This window comes from Ursus arctos, unplaced genomic scaffold (genome assembly GCF_023065955.2).
Source record: "Ursus arctos isolate Adak ecotype North America unplaced genomic scaffold, UrsArc2.0 scaffold_7, whole genome shotgun sequence".
NCBI lineage: Eukaryota > Metazoa > Chordata > Mammalia > Carnivora > Ursidae > Ursus > Ursus arctos.
The window spans coordinates 33,532,556-33,550,797 of NW_026623089.1; the positions used below are offsets into that span (position 1 = coordinate 33,532,556).

The window sequence follows — 18,242 nt, forward strand, 5'->3', positions numbered from 1 at the left end:
CTGGCACTGGGTCCCACTCAGACACTCCCCATAGGTTTGCATAGACCCTCCCGCCTTGCTGAATCAGGAAGATCAGATCGTAATGTGGGGGGCAGAAACTAGTGTGTATGTTAAAAAAAAAAAAAAAGTCAATGTCCTAGTCAGTCTGCTTTTTCAGACTATAAACACTAAGAGAACTTTTTTTCTTTGCAGCCTGAAGTGATTCAGAACATGACTGAGTTCAAGCGTGGTTTGCCACTGTTTCCCCTTGTGAAACCACATATTAACTTCATGGCTGCAAAACTCTGAAGAATCCTCAATGGGGGGAAAGTGCGGGTGGACGCATCCCCGAGTCTTCAGGGGCTCGGAAAACAACCTCGGCCACTTGAATAGTTTCTGGTTCACTATTAGAGAGACAGGGAAAAAAAGGAGTTTGTCAAATGTCATTATGTAGAAATATTAAAAATCCAAAGTAATGAGATTACAAAATCTTATAGATGTAGAATATTTTTAAATACATGCCTCTTAAATATTTTAAGATTTTTCTTTTCATTACTAAGAGGAATTTCCCTCCTATAACAGAACTTAAAATGATGAATGATATTCCTATAGACTCCTCCCTTCCCTACTCTGTAAAATAGTCACTTGTCAGAAGACAATATGTTAGGTTGTTTTTTTTTTTTTCTAAAAGCCTCCTAGGTTGACAGAAAAGGCTTTAAAACCTTTAGAAAGGTAATACCTTTTTAAAAACTGATTCTCAGATTTACTTTCTACTTGGTGGTTTCATGTAAATCAATGGAGAACATTAACATTTGGCAGATAATGAACAAAGCAAAGTAATTTCTTTTATTAGTGAAATTGCTGATTATATAAGGCATGGTTTTAATCTTTTTATAAAATTTGAACATATTTTTTATTCAAACTAGTAAAATGCTGGAAAACCCTAAACACCCTACTTATTTACTCTAGAAATACAGACTTACCTTACATCAATTTTGTCCCAAACTGAATTTCTCAGGATTACTGTGATTTCTTTCTTTCTGATTGAATTATATTGACATTCTTGTTCACAGTTGGTTTGCAGTGTTCCATCAGTTTTTACCTTTTCCCATCAATAACATTTATTGTATTTATTTAATGAGTACAAATAGGGTCAACTTCAGATCCCACTGAGTGTGTGACATGCTTTTCCAACATCAGCTATTATAAACACTTGTAACTTTTTACTACCATAATAATTGCAGTCAGTATATGAACCAAAATATTTGCCCCATTATGAATTTAAAAGACAACAAGTACAAAGCCACCTTTTTGAAGGTATAAAAAATAAAGCCTTGATTCTTAAATAGTGTGATCTCCAGAAGACTCTAAAAATCCCTTTTTGCTACCAGTCTAATATTGCCTTAAGTGTTAAGTTATTTTTTGAATATATAAATATAAACATACAAACACAGATGAAGACTGGAGTGGACTTTTAAAAACTATTTTTTTCATGAGATACTATTTTAGATGAAATTGTTACTGTAGATTTAACAGCTGTTTTGAAATATTTACTGTTATTAAAACTTGCTTCAAGAGAAATCGTGAATATCCTTCCATGCACAGGCACTAGTAAACAGTACGTGGCCCAGTTGTCACTAACTCAGGCAAAGTACAGAATGGCATATTCTCAGATGACATCTTACCTCTACGTGAGTGGTTTGGCCAGGACTTCTTTCCGTAGAGTCATGTCTTTTCGCACCTTAGGTTTTCACATTCGCCATTTCCCAGATAATCTATATTTGGGGCAAGAATGATATAATCACAACTGCGGAGGCTGCTTTAGAAAGCGGGGCTCCATTTCTACTGTCAGATAAATGTGGTGCTGTACCCGTCTTTTTACCCCGACCTTCAGGAGCTTCCTTGTGGGAAGCCTGTCTTCGTCCATCAGAAGGCGTGTGAGCCGTCACCTCCTTCTGGTTTTATGCATTTGTAGACTATGCAGCTTTTCATCAAACTGCAAATATATACAAGAGGGATCTAAAATTAGCCCTGAGTGTTGAAATCCACCACTGTAAGAGTAAATAACCCACCTACCTTTTCTGTGGAAAATTATGTGCTATTGAGTCATTTTTAGCTCTTTTTAAAAAAAAATGGGTGAAATTTAACAGTGTCATTTTTATGAGAAAGTCACATGAAGAAATGGGAAAGGAATCTCATGTAGTCTTCCAGGAGCCTGTGGTTGTTGTTCGGGGTGTCCCAGCATTGTCTGGTTTCCAAGGGGGATCGAGAGCTGCTGTTGAATCACTCAGGCAAACTAATGGATTCATTGAAATGGGTCCAAGCTGCAGTCCATGAGCAATAACAGACTACCCCAGATACTGCTGTTTACTCAGTGCTTAGTAAATGAGATTTGTGGGAAACTAAGTTATTAGTTACTTAGGACTTTTTTAAAAAGTCTTCTTTTGGCCTAGTTGATGTGGAAGGGAGAGCATGTGACACAGCCAGTATGGCAGAGTGCTGGGGTAATCCTGTTTACAATAAATTGCCTGAATTTAACCTCTGGCGTTTGCATTTGTATTATTTTTACAGTTTTAGTGGTCAGCCTACCTCTCAACATCCCAATTTGACAATATTTCTTGCTTTCATTATTCCTAATGCAGAAAGCAGTGAATTGGTTTTTAAAAAAAAAAATTTTTTTTTAATGTATCTGGGTGACAGTGATTTAGCCAAATAAATGGGTCAGTTTCACACTCATGAGAGTAGATCGCTTTTGTCAAAGGAATCTTGGCGTGAGAAGCTGAGCTCCTTGCTGTGCGTATTGTCACTGACCCCAAGCCCAGAAAGATTTGTCCTTGGCATTACAGGGAGAAAAACAAAAAGGGTAGAAAAACATTTCCTCTACAGCTAGTTTTGCATCTTCTCGCCACATCTCCAGCATCGGGTTAGGCAGATATCTTGTCCACTCCCTGGCTTCTGACACCCTGCCAAGATAATCTTTCTACTAACGTGGTTGCCAGCTGGCTCACATGGGCATTTCAAGAGGAAATGTGCTCATACCTCAGTTTGCAGCTAGACAATGGTGCGGCCCACGCAGTCAGCACTGTGCTCAGGGATGATGCAGCAGGCCTCTCCGGAGGCCCAGGGCAGCCCCAGGTTTTGTGGCATGGGGCAGTTTTCCCCTCTCACGGTGCATAGGGGAATCATGTGAGCTTCCTACCATATTCTCTAATAGAGCTTCGCAGAATGTTTAGGTCTATGGTGAAAACCAAGGATTCTCACACACTCACCTCCCCTTTGTAGGGGCGGTTCCTGCCCTCCTAATCCTCCCTGGCAGGGCCTCCGACCAGTCGGCTCCTGGATCCCAGGTATTCTGTGCTGCCTGTCAGATGAAGTTGATTGCCCTTGTCAACCCGAGGCTCCTTGTGGCAGCGCCTGTTGGAACGCTGAATTGCTGCTATTCTCACCCAAGGCCAGCTCTTCAAAGATACCATATCATTTGGGACCACTCATGCCCTAAGAGAACATTAACCTCACAAAGTACTTTTCTAGATTACAGACCACCCTCAGAGACATCTTCCACAATCTACTTTTGACACAGAAGGACAGTGGTTAAAATTACCTTCGTCATGCCAGTGTTTCAGGGTGGGAATAGGCTCAGAAAGGCTAAGCAGTTGGCCCAGGACCGTGTTAGGAAGCACAGATTTAAATCTCCACTCTGATCTTTCAACTCGAGACCTCATTGTTCCCTGTGGATTTCCTATAATAAGACCTACCAAGTTCATGAATGTACTTGTGGAACAAAGTAGAAAAGCATTTGCTTTTGCATTTGTATGAAACTTCACCTTTTCACACGTGCCATTTTAGTCTCCCAACCTTTGCCCGGCTTGGAGGGAGTGAGGTCAGATCTCACAGCGGAGGCATGTCCCGTCCACGGTGGTTTCCACTCCGCTGGGCTGTCTTGCGGCCAGTAAGAACTGCCTGCAGGATCCCTGTGTTTGGGTTAATCCAGACCATTGCCTCCTGGCCTGCTAAACGCTTGAATCAACGCAGGCCCTCCTTTCCGGTGCCCCTGGAGTGGTGAGAGTCTCTGGGATCCTTAAAGAAATTGAGGAAAGGAGTGCCAGGAAGAGTCCAGCTCACCTGTGACCCCAGCACTAAGAGACAACCGCGTTTAGATCATGGTTTCTTTGCAGTCTTCTTCCTGTGCATATGGGATGGGGTCAGATATTCGGTGTTGGAACTTCTTCCTTCAATGGTCTATATTGAAATTTTTCCACGTAAATACTCTTGAGGTACAAAATGTGATTTTGTTTTTGTTGTTGGGTGTTTGGTGTCATGTACTGTCGTTTGTTTATCAAATCCTCTTTGTAGGATGTTTAGGTTGTTTTCAAACTTTGTTGCGTGATAAAGCTTCTTGTGCTGAATATGAGTGTGGTTTTCTGGTTATTTCTTTAAATTGCTGGGTTATAGAATATGAATATATCATTTAACATTTTTCAAAAAATTTTACATCTTTAGAAAAGTGAAAATAGTATAATAAATTCCCATGTCTTCACCGGTTTTATGTCTGCTACGTATTGCTCCCTCCCTCCTTTAAGTAGGTCGCAGACATCATGACTCCTTACCCCTAAATTGGCCATCAAGTCTCTCCTAATAACAAAGGCAATGTGTAGTAAGGAATTTGGCCTCACCCAAAGGAAGGACCCGCCTTTGTCCCCTTTGTCTTTAGGTAAACTTGACAAATGAGATAAATTTCTTGAAAGACACAAATTACCAAAACAGACATGAAAAGAAATAGTTTGAATATTCCTGTATCTGTTTAAGAAATTGAATTACTCTTCTTCCCACAAAGAAAATTCTAGGCCCAGATGGCTTCACTGGTAAATTCTATCATACATTTAAGTATGAAATTATACTATCGTATGTAATATTTTAGAAAACAGGAGGGAACCGTATTAAAATATTAGCAATATGAATCCAGCAATGTGTAAAAAGGAATTTTTGTACAGTTGATTTTTAAATATTATACAAACCTTACTTGACAAAGTGGGGTTTTCTCAGGAATGCAAGGTTGGTATAATATTTGAAAATCAATTAGTATTATTTACCATAATAACAAAATTGAGAAACCATGGGATCACTTTACAAAGTTGAGTAAAAGCATTTTACAAGATTCATAAAAGCTCTCAGCAAATGAATAGAAGGGAACTTTTTCAACATAATAAAGGGATTTATAAAATACCTAGTGGTAACATATTTAAGGGTTTACTGTTGAACACTCCCCCCACCCGCAAGATCTGCACCGAGATGAGGATGTATGTATGCTCTTACCACTATTCGAACTTGTATTTGAGGTACTAGTCAGTACAGTAGATTGGAAAGGCTGAAGTACAACTGTCTATTCACAAATGACATGAGCACGTACAAAAAAAAATCCTAAGGACTAAAAAAATGCTGCTACTAATAATTAACAAGGTTTCAGGAGATAAATCAACATTAAATCAATTGCATCTCTATATACTGTCAACAAAAATCAAATATAATTTTCCATAACTCCAAAAATTAAGTAGGGTTAAATCTTTTTAAATGGGGAAAAGCTATACACTGAAAATTTCAAAACATTACTGAAAGTTTTAAAAGACCTGAATGAAAGGATATTTGTGTCATATCCAAGGATTGGAATACAGGATTTTTTGGCAGATATTTATGAATTGATTTCGAAATTTACATGGACATACAAAGAATCTTGAATAGCTAAAATAATTCTGGAAAAGAAGAACACAGTCTGATAGCAAATCTTATATAAAACTATAGTAATCAAGGGGCACGTGGGTGGCTCTGTCAGTTAAGTGTCCTACTCTTGATTTTGGCTCAGGTCATGATCACAGGGCCGTGGGATTGAACCCCACATCAGGCTCTGCACTCAGTGGGGAGTCTGCTTGAGATTCTCTCCCTTTCCTTCTGCCCTTCCTCCCCACTCTCGCAAAATAAATAAATTTACAAAACCCACTATAGTAATCCAGATAGTGTGGTATTGGCCTAAGGATAGATAGAGATCAATGGAGGAGAATAGAGTCCACAAGTAGATCCCCAGGTTGATTTTAATTGACTTGACAAAAATGCCATGGTAATCCAGTGAGGGGAAAAACAGTCTTCAACGAATGCTTCAAAATCAACTAGATAGCCTTGGGGGGGGGGGGGAACTGAACCTCAACTCTAACCCCGCAGTATATACGAAACTCAAAAAAGATTTAAACAAAAACTAAACCTATACAATTTCTAGGGGGAAACAAAATATTTTTGAAGTTTGGTAGACAAAAGTTTCTTAGAGTGCAAAAGGCACTAACCACCAAATTTTCAAGTTTAAAAATGCCTATTGTTTAAAAGATACCCATAGGGACACCTAGGTGGCTAAGTCGGTTAAGTGTCTGCCTTTGACTCAGGTCATGATCTCAGGGTCCTGGGATCGAGCCCCATATCAAGCTCCCTGCTCAGTGCGGAGTCTGTTTCTCCCTCTCCCTCTGCTGCTCTCCCTGCTTGTGTTCTCTCTCTCTCTGTCTAAATAAATAAAATATTTTAAAAAATAAAGTAAAAGATACCCATAAAGAAAAAAAGCTGCAGACTTGGAGACAATATCTGCATCACTTAAATCAGACAAAGGACTTATAAGAATACATAGGGGCACCTGGCTGGCTCCATCACTACTTTGGAGCAAGATAAAAGCAGCTTAGCTATTTGATCTGTGCCTACTGCGGTCACAATAATTGCAGTTTAATCAAGATGGCCATTTCCCAGGACGCCTGGGTGGCTCAGTTGGTTTAGCATTGGACTATTGATTTCTGCTCAGGTCATGATCTCAGGGTTGTGAGATCAAGCCCCTGAGAGGCTCTGTGCTGGGCACGGAGCCTGCTTAAGATTCTCTTCCTCCCTCTCCCTGCCCACCAAAAAAGATGGTCATTTTCCTTCCTCTGTGTGTGTGTGTGTGTGTGTGTGTGTGTGTGTGTGTGTGTGTGTGTTTTAAAGAGAGGGAGGGAAGGAGAGAGAATACCAAGCAGGCTCCATACCCAGCGTGGAGCCCCATGTGGGGCTCGATCTCACAACCTGGAGATCATGACCTGAGCCAACATCAAGACTCAGATGCTTAACCAGTTGAGCCACCCAGGCACCCCTCTGTGTATTTTGTAAGGCATAGAGGCTATCAGTCTATTACCTTTGGCCAAATCCCCAAAAGTGACCAGAATGGTGACTAGATGAATTTTACTGGTTAATCTGATTCTTCAAAGCCTTTATTATGGGTGACTAGCACCAGTTTTGAACCAGTATCTGAACTCTGTCTCAACATTTCACACACCCTAATTTCCCGAAACATGGACCTCATTAAGGAAATTTAGGCTTTTTTTTTTTAAGATTTTATTTATTTATTTGACAGAGAGAGAGACAGCCAGCAAGAGAGGGAACACAAGCAGGGGGAGTGGGAGAGGAAGAAGCAGGCTCATAGCGGAAGAGCCTGATGTGGGACTCGATCCCATAACGCCAGGATCACGCCCTGAGCCGGAGGCAGACGCTTAACCGCTGTGCCACCCAGGCGCCCCAAGGAAATTTAGGCTTTGCTTAGACTTGTTTCATCGCCAGAGGCTAAACTTCCATAAATGTGAGCCTTCATTATGGCTTTCTGAACCTAAGGCTTGAGCTAGCATAGCCTAACCTAATTAATAGTTAAAAGCTTGGTTAGTTTGGTCCTTTGATTCTAAAAGACTTTTTATATGTAGGTGGGGTCTCTGGCTGACTCAGTAGGTAGAACATGTGACTCTTGATCTCAGGGTCGTGAGTTCAAGTTCCACGTTGGGTGGAGAGATTAGAATACTTAAAAACAAAATCTTAGAAAAAATGATAGATACGTTCAATGTGCAACTAAAGAGCAAGAGAAGCAATAAAAATTAAAGCTGCAGTGCACGCCTCTTCCATATGCATCAGAATGGCCCAAACTGAAAGACTAACAATCCCAAGTGATGGTAAGCAGCTGCGTCTCACGCCTGGCTGCGGAAGTGTAAGTTGGTGCAACCACTTCGGGAGAACTGTCTGGCAGTATCTCCTAAAGCTGTCTGTCCCTCCTGATGACTACATCTGTTAACAATTCAAAACATTACTATCCGTGGAAAATGTTTTGGGAAGCACTGCCCTAGGTCCTTGCTACTCAAAGTATGGGTATCACCTGGGAATTTGCTAAAAATGCAAGAATCTTGGGCCCTACCCCAGAATACTGGAGCAAATCTGCCTCTTAACAAGAAGCCCAGGTGAGTCATATGTACAATGAAGTTTGAGGAGCACTGCCAGTGACCTCTCATCAATTAAAACTCTCCCACTGGAGTGAAAAATACAAGGGAGATTTAATTTTTACAAAACTATTTTTGAATATCCTGGGGTTTTTTTAAAACTTTTTTTATTGCACAAAATGGTATACAGTTCAATGAATTATCACTAAGTGAACACACCTATGTAGTGACAAGTCAGGGCAAAGAAATAAAGTACCTACCTACCTTTTTTTTTAAGATTTTATTTTTAAGTATTCTAATCTCTCCGCCCAACGTGGAACTTGAACTCATGACCCTGAGATCAAGAGTCACATGTTCTACCTACTGAGTCAGCCAGAGACCCCACCCACATATCTTTAAAAAGTCCTGCTGCCTGGATCCTTTCCCAGACCTGATTGAAGCGGTCTGGGAGGGGCCTGGGCATCCAGACAGTTTACAAGCACCACTGGCCTGAGAACCACGGCTGACGTTGCAAAGACGAGGTTGTCCGCCAGATGGAGACAAAGCACTTCTCTGTGGCAAAGGCTCCCCACACACAAAACCCATTCTCTGACTACATCTGTAACCAAATTCCAATTTCTGTCATGTACCGAGCAGGGCAAACATGTGGGAAGATAGGTAAAATTATCCATGGTACTGTTGCTTGCCAACCACAGATATTCTTGCCCCCGCTGGGGAAAATTCCAGGAACCAATTTAAAAAATAACGTGTGGCTAAAAATATATCCTATTCACCCAACCACCTGAGCTAGCATCTGGAAATATTTTCTAACCTTTTCCTAGCTCGCTTTGATAAAGTAGACCATATAAATTAACATCAAGACTGCAAATTAAAAAGGATGGGACTATAATAGAGTGGACATTTTTGAAATATGATCACTCCAAAAACTATGCAAATAGAAATTGACATCAGTATGAGCAAATTAGCTTAAGATATGCTCACTGGATTTTAGGAAATATACAAATATGATAATGTAACATACATTTATTCTGAAGTCTGAAATACTTGGTTCGTAGTTTTCAGCTTTCAGCTCTCCCATCTCTAAGCTCTGTCATAGAAGCTGTAGAAGATACAGGCTTGATCTCTGTCCTCTTGTAGCTGCAGATGGTCAGTGAGATGTAGGTAAAAGCCACTTGGGAGGGCTTCCCATCCAGAATAAAATGGCAAAGACGTAGTACAAGAAATTATTTTTCTCCCTTGTCCCCCCTTCCTCCTGCCCCCATTTTCTTAGAGACACAAAACTTGGAGGTGAAATAACCATCACTGTCCATGAGATGGCAAGTATGAGGACAAAGCCAGTGTAAGTAAGGAGGACAGGCTGGAGGAGCCCAGATCCTTCCTTGAAGAACATTATCTGAGCTTCTAAATGCATAGTTTGACATATCACCTGGTTATAGGGTAATTTCAACAGACTGATGCTGGAAAATCCAGGGTGTCCCATCACTCTGCTTGACACAGCCTGTGGTTTCTGCAGGGTACGCACCAGATCAAAGCACACAGAATAGCGCTGTGGCCGAACACAGTCAACAGAATAGAAGCAATGCACCAATGAGTAATAGACAACAGGTGTTTTACATTGACACAGGCCTAAGTTGGTCTTAAGGGTAGATGGCAAACAGGGATATCTAATTGGGAAAAGAACTAGAAAAGAGTAAGGTTTCTACATTTTGATTAAGCAGAGTGACATTTTGCTGTTTGATGGCCAGGGTATTCAGGATGATTGCTGTCCTGTGGTCCATAGGAGGATTTTGTGGAAGAGAATTTCGCAGAATACAGGGGCTGTTTAAAGAACCCAGGAGAACTGAGATGGCAAAATGGGGGTAAGATACGCATATGATGTTGTCTTGGAAAGGTCATAAAGGCAAAGGGGGCCCCTCCCTGGGGCACAACCTAGAAAGGTGTCCCTGAGTTGTGTCATATGTCGGCTCTGAGGGGGTGGGGACGGTGCACTTCTAAAAGGCAAAGGTAACCGACTATGAAGTAGGAGGAAGTAAATCCCTTTATTATCCCTTTATTATTTTTTTTAGAGAGAGAGAGCTCACATGAGTGGGGGGGGGGGCGGAGGAGGTATCGGGGGGGGAGGGACAGAGAGAGAGGGAGAGAGAATCTTAAGCTGGAGCCTGATGCGTGGCTCAATCTCAGGACCCTGAGATCATGACCTGAGCCCAAATCAAGATTGGGACCCTTAACTGACTGAGCCACCCAGGTGCTCCCCTAAATCCCTCTAAATGTTGAATTTCATTAGGGTTCACTCCGGATACTCTTCTCACTTCCATGCCTTAAAAAAAAAAAAAGACTTTGAGAGAGGACAAGCGGCGGGGGGGGGGGGGGGGGGCAGAGGGAGAGGCAGACTCCCCCCTGAGCAGGGAGCTGGTCAAAGTCCACACCGAACTCAATCCCAGGACCCTGAGACCATGACCCGAACCGAAGTCAGACGCTTCACTGACTGAGCCACCCAGGTGCCTTCTCACTTCCATGCTTTTATCACTTGCTGGAAACTCTCACATCTTTATTTTCAAACCTTTTCTGCCCCCCACGATTCCTGCTGCCTCCTGATTATCCACACCTGGGTTTTTGCGCTGTCATTTTAGACTCACCATGGCCAGAAAGGAACTCGTTACATTGGTGTCTTTGTCCTTCGTGTTCCCTTTCTCGTTCTCTCTCTGCATTTTGACAACTACTTACTGCGCCGCTGGGTCTGCGCCCGCGGCCGTGCCAGCGCCGGAGCCTCGAGGGCCTGCGTACCCAGAGGCGCGGCTGCCACGGAGCCGACACGCACCCAGTAAGGACATTGTTCCATCTGTGAGGACAAAGGGACGGACACAGGGTGTCATCTGAGATTAGGGGAACTTCATGTCTCCTTTAGCAAAATTTTTACCCACCCGGTCACCCAGGCTAGAAAACTGGGCTCTGTCCTTTCCTTTCCCTCTTACATTCATTCTCAACCAGCCACGTCTTGCCTCTGTGGCCTTGTCAATATTTCTCAAGCCCAGATCCTCTTTCCCTTCCTCATTAGCCTCGTGAGACTGTCTCCATCTTCTATGTGGACCATGCATGACTCTTTGATGCCAGACTTTGTACACTGTCTCCCTTGCCCTGCACTCCACCCCATCCCTTCCCAGCCTGCCTCCAGTCAGCTTTCTCCAAAACCTCTATCTGACCGTGCTGCTTTTCTGCCTAAAGCTTTTCTAGAGGTTTCCCTACTTATGTCAAAAATCAACCTACTTTTTTTTAATTAACAGATTTTATTTTGGGAGGAATAGTTTTAGGTTCATAGAAAAACTGGGCAGAAAGTACAGATTCCAAAATACCCCATTTTACCCCCCAACACAAGTTACTTTATTATTAACTTCTCACATTAGTGTACATTTGTTATAATTGATGAATCGGTATTGATTCATTATTATTAACTGAAGTCTATAGTTAACATTAGGGCTCACTCTTTTGTGTTGTAAATCCTTTGTACAAAAGGTTTTTGTACAAACACGTGTCCATTATTACAAAACCAAACAGAATAGTTTCATTACCCTAAAAATCCCATATTCTGCCTATTCATCTATCCCTCGCCCAGAACCTCTGTCAACCACTGATCATTTTCTGTCTCCATAGTTTTGCCTTTTCCAGAGTGTCATAGTAAGGATAACACAATACATGGTCTTCAGAATGGCTTCTTTCACCTAACAATATACATTTACATTTCTTTCAAGTCTTTTTTTGGCTTGATAGTTCATTTCTTTCTATTGCTGAATAATCCATTGTTGGACGTACCACAGTATATGCACTCACCTACTAAAGGACATCTTTGTTGCTTTTAAATTTGGGGAATTATGAGTAAGACTGCAGTAAATGTGCACGTGCAGGTTTCTGTGTGGAATGAGTTTTCATCCGGGGAACTACCAAGGAGCATGATGGCAGGATCATATGGCAAAACTATGTTTAGCTCTGTAAGCAACTACCAATCTGTCTTCCAAAGTGACTGTACTATTTCACATTCCCTCCAGCAATGAATGAGAGCTCCTTTGGCTCTATTTTCAGGCCAGCATTTGGGATTGTCAGTATTTGGATTTCAGACATCCTAATGGATGTATAGTGGTATCTCATTGTTTTAATTTGCAATTCCCTAATGACATTTGATGTTGAGCATATTTTAACCCACTATTTGCCATCTTTGGTGTCTGTTCAAATGTTTTGTCCACTTTTTAATAAGGTTGTTTGTTTCCTCATTACTGAGTTTTAAGAGTTCTTTGCATAATTTGGCTACAAGTCCTTTACCAGATAAGTGTTTTTGCAAATATTTTCTCCCAGCCTATAGATTGTCATTTCATTCTCCTAATGGTGTCTTTCACAGAACAGAGGTTTTTAATTTTTTAAAAAGATTTTATTTATTTGAGAGAGAGACAGAGAGAGAGCCAGAACTCTCTCTGAGCAGGGGGGTAGGGCAGGGGGGAAGGGCAGAGGGATCAAGTGTGACACAGGGCTTGATCCCAGGACCCTTTAGCATCAGTCTGTTGATATTCACAAAGTAACTTGCTAGGATTTTGATTGGGATTGTGATGAATCCATAGATCAAGTTGGGAAGAACTGATATCTTGACAATATGAGTCTTCTTGTCCATGAATATGGACTATCTTTCCATTTATTTAGAACTTCCTTGATTTCTTTCATCAAAGTTTTATAGTTTTCCTCATGTAGATTTTGTACATATTTTTATAATATGTATAATCCAACCCTATGTTGTCTACAAGAGACTTATTTTGGATTCAAAGACACAAAGAGGATGACAGTTAATGGAAGGAAAAGATATTCCATGCAAATAGTAACCAAAAGAGAGCTAGGTTTGCTATTTTATTGTAAGACAAAATTGATTATAAGTCAAAAAAAGTTATGAGACAAAAAAGAATATTATTTACTTATAAAGTTTTGATTCACCAAGAATATGTAACAATTTTAAATATATGCACATCTAATAGCATAGCCCCAAAATATATGAAGTAAAAACATACAGAACTGAAGGGGAATATGCAACTACAATGACGGTTATTTTAATATCCCATTTTCAATAATGGATAGAACAACCAGACAGAAGATCAATAAGGAAAGAGACGACTATAAACCAATTAGACTTAAGGGACGTATACAAAACATCTCATCCGACAATGGCAGAATATACATTTGTCTCAAGTACAAACAGAACATTCTCCAGAATAGACCATATGTTAGTTCACAGGTCAAATCTTAATAAATTTTAAAAGGTTGACATCATACAGAATATCTTTTCTGATCACAATGGAATGAAATTGAAAATCACTAACAGAAGAAAAAGTGGAAAACTCACATATATGTGGAAATTGAACAACATACGCTTAAGCAACCAATGGGTTGAAAAAGAGATCACAATGGGAAATTAGAAAATACTATGAGGCAAATGGAAATGAAAATCTAATATACCAAAAATTATGGGATACAGCACAGCAATGCTGGGGGGGATTAATAGTTATAAATGCATACATTAACAAAGAAGAAAGATCTTAGATCAATCACCTAACTATAGACCTTAAACAATTAGAAAAAGAAGAGCAAACTAAACCCAAAGGTAACAGAAGGAAGGAAATAATAACGATTACAGAGGAGATAAGTGAAATGAGAATAGAAAAATAGAAAAAAATTAACAAATCCAAAATTTGGTCCTTTAAAAAGATCAACAGGATTTGTGGGCACAGAGCTGTTCATAACATTCCTTTGTTATCCTTTTAATGTCTGTGGGGTCAGTAGTAATGGCCTCTTTTTCATTTCTATTAGTCATTTGTGTCCTCTCTCTTTTTCTTGGAAAAGAACCGGTAGCTAGGCTAGAGGTTTATTGATTTTACTGATCATTTCAAAGAATCAACTTTTGGTTTCTTTGATTTTCTCTATTAATCTCGTGTCTTCAATTTCACTGAAAAAACAGAAATCTCTGCTCCAATTTTTAAAAATTTCCTTTCTTCCATTTCCTTTGGATTTAATTTGCTCTTCTTTTCTAGTTTATTAAGATGGGACTTAGATGATAATTTTCGATTTTTTTTCCTAATAGATGCCTTCAATGCTATAAATGTCCCTCCAAGCACTGCTTTTGTTGCATCCCAGATTTTGTAAGTTGTATTTTCATTTTCATTTAGTTGAAAACATTTTTAAATTTCTTTTGAGACCTCTTCTTTCACCCATGTGTTATTTAGAAGTATGTTGCTTAATCTTGTACTTTTAATAACAGGCCTGCTGGTTCTGTCCATTTCTGATAGAGGGGTGCTGGAGTCTCCAACTTTAACAGTGAATTGGTTTCTTTCTCCTTGCAGTTCTACCCAATCTTGGCTCATGTATTTGGGTGCTCTGCTGTGAGGTTCACTCACATTAAAGATGTTATGTCTTTTTAGTGAATGGACTCCCTTTTCCTTATGTAATGCCCCTCTTTATCCCTGATCATTTTCCTTGCCCTGCCCTGGGCCACTGTAGACTCTGGCGTGGGAAGACTCTCCATCGCTTTGTGAAGGAATGGACCATCCCTCTTTTTCTGAGGTTGTTGTAGATGACCTGCTGTCATCGACAGAGGAACAGCCAGGAACCGGTCATGAAATGTCAAGCATCAGTGTCAGAACTCCGGGCCTTTTCCGCATCAACACCCACTCCCGCGGTGGTCTTTCGCCTTGGCTTAATACTCTGAACGTTCTGCAAGACCACCTGCAGTTCTGCCCAGAGTCTAAGGTCTTTTCACCCTGAGTAGGCAACTTGCAAATGAATTTTTCGTTGTGTAAAGTCTCCTGGCGCTTCATCGCCTCTTACAGCTCCGCCACACTTGGCTGCCCTGCGTTCCCAGTCCCGGCGCTGGGGCTCAGAACTGCGGCCGCGAGGACGTCCACAGCCGGGCGTGGGGCGGGCAGGTTCGGAACCGGCCTCGCGCCCATTGCGGCGGTTAAGGATATTGCGGTACGTTAGGAAACCGCGGTTGGAAAGCCAGTCACCCTGTGGATTTCCATCAGAAATCATTCCATTACTGCGGGACTGGATCTTATTTTGGGTACCTATCTTGCAATCTATTTGATATTGGGGGGAAGAGATTGAATTTTTTAAATGTATTCTTTTTGCCAAAAAAGTGAGACTAACTAGTTCCCAGTAATGAGTCTGCCAGTCTAGATCTGTGGGTGGCGGCTTGATGTGATTTACAGAGGCGCTGAGCTCTTCAAGCACTGGAGCGGGGCTTAGACTTTGGAGCGGACAGATGGGTTTGAATTCTGGTCATTTATTACTTGTGCTATCTTAATGCCAATTTCTTCCTCTTTAAAGGATTGCTCAACTATGTCTATGCAAAGGGCTGATGGATCTTGGTGAATAATAGTGGATTATTAAGTTAATCAGATGGTCACCCCACGTTGGCTGCTGTTTCAGATGTCTTTTCATTGTTGAAACAGATGGACACATTCCTTGGTGCCTGGAATACCTAAGTTGGCTATAATTCACCCCTGAACGTTTGCTTATGCACATAAGTAACACTTGTCCTTGTAAAGAATTCAAAACATAAATCAGAAGAAGGTCAAGGCAGTCTGAATGCTGCACCCTAAATTAACCAGTGGGATTCAGGGAGCCTAGTGGACAAGGGGGCCAGGGGGTCCCACCATCTGTCAGCAGCTCACTCGGTCCCCTGTTTTTCAGCACAGCTTACTGCCTGCATGGGGAGCCTGGGGCCCTGAAGTCCAAAGTGTCATTGGACGAACATTTCCAGAGTAAACCTGGGGTCTTCTGCCAGACAGGAGCGGATATGGGCTTCTGACCACCCTGTATTCACACTTCCAGGGACTCCCCGGACATTTCACCCACGTGCCCTCCGACTCACGATGCCTCCAGTTCAGAGCTTGAGAGGGACCCGTGGCAAGAGGGCGGTTGCTCACAGCAGCTCTGCCTCTGGGGGCTGGGGCTTCGCTCATGTTTGCTCAAGGGTCACTCCGCCCACATCTGCAGACTTGCTTCCCAAGGTTCTTGCTCTGTCTCTCTGCCACTTCTATTTACCCTCGCGGCTTCACCTTTCAATCCAACCCCTTTACTATTATTTCAGTGGAGTTATAGGAGGGAGTGGGGGTAGATGTCCATGTTCATTTTTTGATGATTAGTGGAAAGTGTCTCAAAATTTTTACATTTTAATGCATTATTTAAGCTTCATTTAGTGTCCTAGACCCCTTAGAGCAAAGTCACTATTTTGCTGTGTGTGTGTGTGTGTGTGTGTCGAGGATCAGAGGGCATCAGCGCTAGACTCGGATCCTTAGTTGAGTCTTAATTTTATGCTATTAATCACAGATTGAATCTCCCTTACTCCCTTCCCCTCATATAGTTTTAAAATCTGTTCTTTCACATATTGACATAAAATCTATGTCAAAGTTTATTTCTTTCCAGGAACAAATAGAACCTTCCTTGCCTGGAACTTAAAATGTTTCCAGAAGACAGTAGGACCTCTTCTTTTTTTGTTAAACATGTTTTTGTCCCACTTTAAGAAAAACTAAACCTTAAAAACTAAGAAGACATTGTAAAGAAAACAAAATTTACCAAAGCTCTCACAGATGGAGGGTTGTAAAAATAAATCTATAATCATTTCCATTTTTATTCTCCATTTCCTTCTGATAGGACTTTAGAGTAGTTACTTAAGTCCATTTATGTTTGTCATCCAAACAAACAGAATCAACCCATGTTAAGTGCCAGTTTTATTCAAATACAGTTGTTTGTTCAATCCAGATTCTCTTGGGTATAAGTAATAGAAACTTATCTCAAACTAACTGGAATTGAAAAGGTAATTTGCTTGAATACCTGGAAATTCCAAGGGTTTACTCAGCTCTAGTAAGAGCTGAATCCAGGGGGGTGTCAAATGATATTGTCAGGATTTGAGTGTTTGTCATATCACAAATATTGTTTTATAAAAGTTTTATATGCTGTTGACAATATTTAAACAAATATCTGAACAAGTGTTTTCATTTAAGGTGGTTCCCTCAGGACATTGATTTTTCTCTTGGATTTTCCTTCTGGTAGTGTGGATCCGAGCCACAGAAGGAAATCAGTCTGGTAATTTTATAACTCTAGGACATTTGCTGGTCCCCATCTGATAGACTTTTCTTCTGGATAATTGTGTGTGTATTCTTTTAAGTCTGCTCAGCATCTGCAAGCCCTTGTGTGTTTGCTGTGTCCCCAGCCTTATTAGTCATAGTGGGATGCAGAGGCTGCCTCCCCCAGCGGCAGAGGACAATGACAAATGCTTGCTTCCCCAGATTCCCTTGCAGCGATCGCATGGTCAAGTGCCTTGCATGGACTCAGGAGCGGGAGCCTGTGACTCAAAGAGGTAGGGACTGGGAGCCTCTACTTGGATCGAGTTCCTACAGCAGTCGAGGCAGTGGGATTGGGGTGGGATGGAGGCAGGGCGCAGTGCTAGAGACGTGGATGGTGCGAACTGCAGGGCCTTTAGCTTGCTGCTTCTGCTGCTGGTGGGGACGCCCGCCCGCGACGAGCTGTGCCGGGTGGTAGTGGACACTGACCCTGTGTTCCAGAGAGCCTGGCTCTCCATGCGCATTGGCAATGTGGCGATCTACTCAATATCATTATCATAAATTCCTTTCCTGTCGAGATCAAGCTGAGTTGGTTTCTGTCGCTTACAATGGAGACCGTGAACTGAGGGCCTTCTTTTCCTCGGTGCTACCTCTCCTTTCACTCTATACTTATTAATTTGCATCTTAGATGACTTCTTTTGGACTCTGCTGCTTGGCTCTTCTGATATTAGCTGGAAGAGGGGGTCCGGGAGAAGAGACAGAAGAGGACGGAAGGCCCTCCTGGGCCTGGGAGGCAGAGAGGGCCGGGCCGGAGGCCCCTCGGAAGTCATGCCCTGCTGGCTAATTTCACAGGTACGAGCTGCCGGACACAGGGACGCGCTCCTCTTCACTTTGCTTCCATAATCCTGGTCCTGTC

General features: G+C 41.6%; 1 protein-coding gene across 6 annotated transcripts in view; it reads left to right on the top strand.

Moving 5' to 3' along the window:
• The window catches only part of IDE (insulin degrading enzyme), a 107,932-nt gene extending 105,415 nt beyond the window's left edge, over nucleotides 1–2,517 (top strand). For all 6 annotated transcript variants that reach the window (XM_026481655.4, XM_026481656.4, XM_057308263.1 and 3 more), the window contains one exon: nucleotides 193–2,517. In XM_026481655.4, the coding sequence (XP_026337440.1) occupies nucleotides 193–288 (96 nt within the window). In that variant the 3' untranslated portion in view covers nucleotides 289–2,517. The remainder of the gene's footprint in view (nucleotides 1–192) is intronic.
• The last annotated feature ends 15,725 nt before the right edge of the window (nucleotides 2,518–18,242 follow it).